Source organism: Hypomesus transpacificus, chromosome 1 (assembly GCF_021917145.1).
Source record: "Hypomesus transpacificus isolate Combined female chromosome 1, fHypTra1, whole genome shotgun sequence".
Classification (NCBI taxonomy): Eukaryota; Metazoa; Chordata; class Actinopteri; order Osmeriformes; family Osmeridae; genus Hypomesus; species Hypomesus transpacificus.
The window spans coordinates 6533009-6540103 of record NC_061060.1 but is presented as its reverse complement, the minus strand read 5'-3'; the positions used below and the strand labels follow the sequence as shown (position 1 = coordinate 6540103).

Genomic DNA, 7095 nt, shown 5'->3' with positions numbered 1-7095 from the left:
CGTTAATGGCATATATTGTTGCGTTAATCTGTTTTGCATAGGCTATGGTTAGTGTGGTTTTGTGTCATTTGACAAAGTCGAGATTGTTGTGTTTGTTTAGCAGGATAACGACAAATGGACGAATTATCCCTCGAAAACCCCTTCATTTAATTATTTATGACGTATCATTTGCTTAATTCCAATAAACCGTCTCATATTAGAAATGTAGGTAATAACATGAACAAAAAGTATTTAAAAAAAAGTTGATTAATGTCTGATCACATCAGTGAGTTAATAAAAACCACAGCGGATTGCATCCATCATGAATTTTCTATCAACAGCTGCCAGTCTTTAAATGACCTAAAAGCGGTTTTATTGAGCCCACTGTTGGATTTCGCGTGGGTCTCCCCTCCGCCCTCTTTCTGGTGACGCGTTGGGACAGTAAGGGAAACACGGGAACTGTCAGAGAGACTGTCAGAAACAGATTGAAGCTGTGTAAGGGAGACTGAGGCGGAAACAGTGGGACAACAATCTGGGATTCATAGAGGCACGCGCGTACCTTGGAGACATGGGAACACACAGGGCCAATTAGTCGTCACGGACCCTCAAGGAGAGATGCTGAGGTGCTGACGCACCGAGTCCTTGGATGAGGCGATAAACCGGAAAACAGCTCGAAGAATTTCAGACGGACACCATAAGAGGAGATTGACTTGCGTCGGGATGCAGGGTCTGAGCTCACGAGCCCATGCGTTCTCGGTAGAGGCGCTGGTCGGTAAAAGCTGCAAGCGGATGAAAGTGGAAAACGAGAAAGAAGCAAGCTCTATGGGAGACACCGCAACCGATGCAGGAACAATAATTCAAGACTCAGAAGACTATGGTTAGTAGACATCTCATAAAGTCTGCTTGCTTAACTTTTTTTAACGCATTTGCTATCTAGTCAGAAAAAGCGACGATCCAGAATGGATATTGACTCAATTAATCTTTTGAGTTTCGTACAATAATCCATGTAGGCCTATAGGCTATTTGAACATGATATAGAAATATGTCCATAATTCTAACTAAAATGTTTTACATAAAAATTAGGCTACTTAATTTCAAAAATGTTTTGCTGTTTTGTTTCTAAAGTAGGCTAAATGAGGAACATTTTCAATTTACAATGAACTATTTCTTAAATTGGTAGAGGGATTAATCATCACGATTTAGCATAGGCCTTGATACGGATACATGTCGTTTTATATGTGTACGTTTTCTAAAATGTTGCTTAGAAACTTATTCCATTATGCATTTTTGGCAGTACACATTTGTAGGCTACAGAGTTGCTATATGCAATTAAAACGCAATTTTCTACAGTTGAAGATCACCCGTTGAACCCCAGAAAAAAGGCACGTTCGACACCGATGACGCCCGGGTCTGACACAGAAGAAGAGCCTCGGAGAGTCGGGGTGGACGAAACCGGCCTGGCTGAAGAGACCAGGGGGCCGGGGGAGAGTATGTGTCATCCAGGCAGAGATGTTCGGGTAGAGCTGCAGGGTTCAGAGTTGTGGAACAGATTCCATGAGATCGGGACGGAGATGATCATCACCAAGGCTGGCAGGTAACATGGACACAAGCTTTCTCACCCTAACTAACATGTAAGCTAACCAACATGGAGACTACAGCATTTAGATGTATCTAAATTATGAAAATGAGACCTTAACAATTATATTATATTTGATTGCAAACTTATTCCTTAGGACCAATAATAATACAATTTCTCAGTTATTACAACTAGGCTTCCCTACGGATTTAATGGATGGACACATTACCAAAAACATTAAAGACAAATACGAGTTCTACATTGTAGTTATGTCATTGTAGTTATGTTATGTTATAGGGTGAAATGAAAAATACAAACTATTGAAATTTGAATGTCAAATGTAGGACTGTGACTAAGGTGCATTTGAGTGAAATGTTAGTTTATCTTAATGTTTGGGGAAAAAAAACTTGACGTTGTAGGTTGTAGATTATGAATAACAAGCCAATTAGAAATCTGTATAACCACAGTTAAATATAGTTTTTCTGTATGAATTATTCAAGTTTGTTATTATTATTATTATTGTTATTATTACTATTATTATTATTATTATTACTATTGCTATTACTATTACTATTACTATTACTATTATTATTGTGAAAATTCCTATAGCCTATTTTATTAGCTATGTGAACTGAAACGTTAATATTCAGTTGTTGGAGCCAACGCCGTAAATCAGTAAAAAAGTCCCGCTAAACTTCACCTTTACCGTTAAAAGGTGCCTTCTCGTGAGACCCGCAAGCGCTGGGCAACATAGGCCTACAGCCCTACAATCAAAATGCCTGTTTTTGATACTATCATTCCTACTAAATAGTAAGTCTCAGGGGTATTTACAGTTTAATGTGTAAATAATAACAAAACTTGTTGGCCTTTTACTAGGAGAATGTTTCCGTCTGTGCGCGTGAAGGTGCGTAACTTAGACCCCTGCCAGCAGTATTATATCGCAATGGACATCATGCCAGTGGACTCCAAACGTTACAGGTGAGTCAGAGTGTCTGTGCGTGTGTTTTGGTGTGGCTAACAGGGAGTCTAGTCAAAGACATTACTTTCTTCCTCAAACTGTGCACGAAACAAAACACATGGGGCAAGTAGCCATATTTTTGGATTGCGCTTTATAGTAATAGGCCTATTCATTTTTCTATTATTTTAACATTCTGTTTGCAGTCATTTATAATGCATTAATACTTAAGGCCATCTTGAAAAAGTGAGCACGTTGTTAATAAATCACCAGATCAAATTTCAAAGTGTATTCTTTCCAGGTATGTCTATCATAGCTCACAGTGGATGGTGGCGGGAAACACGGATCATTCCTGTATTGCTCCGCGCCTATACGTGCACCCGGATTCCCCGTGCGCTGGAGAGACGTGGATGCGCCAAATCATCAGTTTCGACCGCGTCAAACTCACCAATAATGAAATGGACGATAAAGGACATGTGCGTAATGCCAATAAATTCCAGCCTGTCTCTTCAGAAACATCTAACATTCAATCATTTAAACAACATGCACTTTTACAATAACGTAAATCACAACTTAATTATATTATATTTTCTGTTGATACAGATAATACTTCAGTCGATGCACAAATACAAACCTCGCGTTCATGTGATCTTGCACGACCAGCGAATGGACCTGTTCCAGATTCCGTCGCTCCCAGCCGAAGGCGTCTACACCTTTTCCTTCCAAGAAACGGAGTTCACCACCGTTACAGCCTATCAGAATCAACAGGTATGACACTCTCATTATGTCAGGTGTGCACCAACGTAACTGACAGTGAATGGATATCATTCTGTTATACCATACTTCCAAACTGCCATTTGGTGGTACCATGTAATATAATGTAATACTTTTTTTTATTTTAAAACCTCAAACAGATTAAAGTTGGTGCTTAATTTGAAAACTAAATAAAGACCCAAACGGTAAATCTATATTAGACTACCATTTAGTGGCATGCAGAAAGCAGATCTCCACTTTCAGAAGCTGAAACACTCCACATACTTTATGATGTTGCTGTCACCACTGCTGGTCTTGTATCGCTGTTGTCCCAACAGTGTACAAGACTTTCCTCTTACATTGGTATGGCTGCAGCAGGCCTTACTTCACTGTGGTCTACATGGGCTCATAAATCATACAGGTCCTGGGCTGTAGGTATGCAGGAGGGCCAAAGTGTGTCCCTCCCTGTGTGTGTGTGAATGTGTGTGAATGTGTGTGTGTGTGCAGGGTGGCTGACCCTGCCGTTGGCTGGTGCTCTTCTAGTAACAGAGCCTTCTTCGGGGACTGCCAACTCTTTTCATCAGGGTCCATTTTACGAGCCGAGAACGTATTATTACAGAAACACAGTAACGGGCCGACTGCAGGAGTCCACTGCCATAAAATCTGTTTATAAAACACACACATATACACACTCACTCACTATGGGCTGAACACTCACATAAAACTCTGAATAACCAGTCCTTGCTTCAGTGTCCATGTTTGACATGGCGGCTGCCCAGGGTGCTGCTGGGAGATGGAGTCCCAGAGGGAGATGTCTATGCTGCCACATACTCTCTCATAAACTGAAGTCATTGTTAGTTTTACAGGTCAATGAAAGACCAGCACCCTCGTTCTGCACTTTGGCTCACTAGCTACTTGGAAAAGGGTATAGCCAAAATGTATAAGGCTAGTTTTGTTCAATATAATCAACTCCCCACCTCCATCAGAGACACATACTGTCTCTCCACCTTCAAGAGAAGGCTCAAGACGCACTTGTTCCGGGAGTACAACGGTACTTAGGAATGGTTTGCTTAATCCAATGCTAGTTTCCTCAAGAATCACAATGACTCTTGCTTAGAGACTTGTTGCTCTTGTTGGTTAGTGGTAACTGATTTAAACTGTTGTATTCGCTGCGAAATATTCTATTTTAGTTAATCTTATTTGTTTTTACTGTTGTTCATGATATTCATGTTGAGATTCATGTTGTTTAATAGTAACTTGCTAAACTACATGCTCTTATGGTTCTTCCCTTTGGCACTTTTTTTTGGTTGTTCACAATGTGTGCTTCTTGTTTTGGATACCCGCAATGCTTTGGGGCTATCTTGTTGTTATTATCAGTGACCTATGCACTTTGTAAAGCTTTCTCTTGGAAGTCGCTTTCGATAAAAGCGTCTGCTAAATGAATAAATGTAAATATAAACAATACATGTTATTTAAAGAATAGAACATGTCTACAGGTGCATCCAACAAACATTTTCTTCTCCCTTCTTTTTTTAGATAACTAAGCTGAAGATTGATAGGAATCCATTTGCAAAAGGCTTCAGAGACCCTGGAAGGAACAGGTACACTAGTAGCAGTTTATCTCTGCTCATACAGTCAACAATACCCTAGGATGTTGTTTGTTCTTCAACAAACATAACAATTATGGAACCCTCACACTTAGTCAACCCACAGAACTCTCATAGCCTGTACTTCAGCTCTCTTAATCACATGGCTTTAGTGTGAGAAATGTAATCTTTTATCACTTCGATAATTACACACTTTTTTAACCCAGTAAACTAAGTTGAACTGGGCCAGACATGGTTTTACACATAGCTATTTAACCATTTTCTTCTAGAATAAAACTTAGCATGAAGTGTTTTAAAAACCGGGCACTCTTACTTATATCTAAAATATCTTCAAAGATGTTATATAATGTGTAGGGAAACATTGGTGAAACCCCCTTTCTGTACATGGCTGTGTGTGCGTGCATGGTTGTGTGTAGGGGGGTGTTAGATGGACTGTTGGAGTCCTACCCATGGAGAAGTCCCCTGAGCTTAGACTTCAAGCACTTCACTCTTCTACAAGGTACTGGAGAACCCTGCACTAACATTCACCATAAAAGGGATATGAAAATAATATCAATCACACAGTTACTGCGACGTCAATACCAACATCTTGCATTCTTTGTCTGGAGCAGGAAACTCTGGGATGTCAGCCAACGGGGTCTTGCCCCTGAAGAGCCTCATCCCCTTCTCCTGCCCTCCTCCTGCACACCCCTTCTCTCTCTCCTGCCAGGAGGGCAGTCTTCACAGCCTCAGCCTCCCCCTCTACTGCAAGTCCTCCTCCCCTCTAGCAACCCGGGCCTTCTCCTCCCCTGAGGGATTCAGACTGAGGGGGCTGCCCCCCCTGGCCCCGCTCTCAGACTTCTCCTTCTTCTCTGCGCTGCAGGGGAAGAAAGCCTCCTACTGTAGGGGCTCGTGCTTCCAGGGGCCCTTAGGGGCCCCCTCCTGCCTGCTTCCCCTGCAGAGCCCTCTGAGTCCCCGGGCTCCACATCCTCACCACCCCCACCACCCTGACTCTGCTGCCGGTGCCTCCCACTGCCTCTACCGTTACGGCCTTCCCATGAACCCCCACCTAGCTGCGCTCTCTCGCCACGCCAAGCTGGCCGAGGGCACCACAGACTGCCTTCGAGGGCACCTACAGACAGCCTGGCATCCCACCACCAACCACTGCCTCTGACTACAGTGTTAACCTTCCACCCAGCCAGGCTAGGCCCCAGCCTCTCACCAACTAAGCCTGGACCTTGCCTGAACAGCTAGCCTGAAACGGACTCACTGAAGCCGGGTTACAAAAGGATTTGACAGTTGCAGTGTATGGAGGTTCTCTCACAGACCAGAGTGAGAGAGCATGTGAGCATGACACATTCTGAATGGTTGTTCAGGTGACGCACTTAATCCATGCAATGGATTTGAACTAAATCATAGACAATGCCCACTCAGCCAAATGTTTCCACAGGACTAGATGGGAGTAAAAGAGAATACCATCTTGGAAACACACATCTTTATTCCTTACAAAAGTCAATGGACTATAAAAGTGTTTTTTGAGCACCAAGTCAATGAACCAAGTGTCATGAACTTACTGACAAATAGAGTTTGTTATTGTGGTTTAAACAACCAAAAGTGCCTTTTAAAAGGAAGACGTATAAGCCATGTGACTCATGGGTACACAGCATCCATGTCATATATTTTTTATACATATAAAGAACAGGAACGAGGAGACTATTTGCCTTCAACTATGTGTTTATCGAACAGTAAATTATAACACCAGGAACTATATGTTACATAACTTCTACACTTTGCCTTTCATTGCATTTCTCTGACATACTGCACAGTATACAATACAGATGCCGAAATTCCTATACTCTGTGTAAGTAGTCCCACATTTGCTTAAAGGTTGGGTTCTCTTAGCTGAACTCTTATTTTTGTTCTGCGATCCAGATAGCCGATGACAGAGAGTTCAGTTGGGTCCCTATGTGTGGGTTGGCCACCCTTGACTGGTTATGATCTCACCATGTCTGTGTGATGCTGGAGTGAGTAAGAGCCGACCAGCCAGTTTCCATTACTAAACTTTATTAGCAATAACAAGGCTAATCAGAGAAGTATGAGGTTGAACGAGGGATTCTGTACAATACTTGATCAAATACAGTCCTGTCCAGCAATAGCACTGAGGAAATGTTGGCCTATATTCCTGTGCAGGCATGTCACCAGTGTTGTAGGCTGATTGTGTGCTATCATGATCAAAAACGATATCC

General features: G+C 42.1%; 1 protein-coding gene across 1 annotated transcript; it reads left to right on the top strand.

Moving 5' to 3' along the window:
* The first annotated feature begins 484 nt into the window (after window positions 1-484).
* On the top strand, window positions 485-6702 carry tbx22 (T-box transcription factor 22). Its single transcript, XM_047021074.1, has 8 exons — window positions 485-856; window positions 1330-1573; window positions 2432-2533; window positions 2812-2986; window positions 3114-3278; window positions 4800-4864; window positions 5287-5369; window positions 5482-6702. Exons 1-8 carry the CDS (start codon window positions 700-702, stop codon window positions 6021-6023), a joined length of 1533 nt encoding a protein of 510 aa, XP_046877030.1. The 5' UTR covers window positions 485-699; the 3' UTR covers window positions 6024-6702.
* Window positions 6703-7095: the final 393 nt, after the last annotated feature.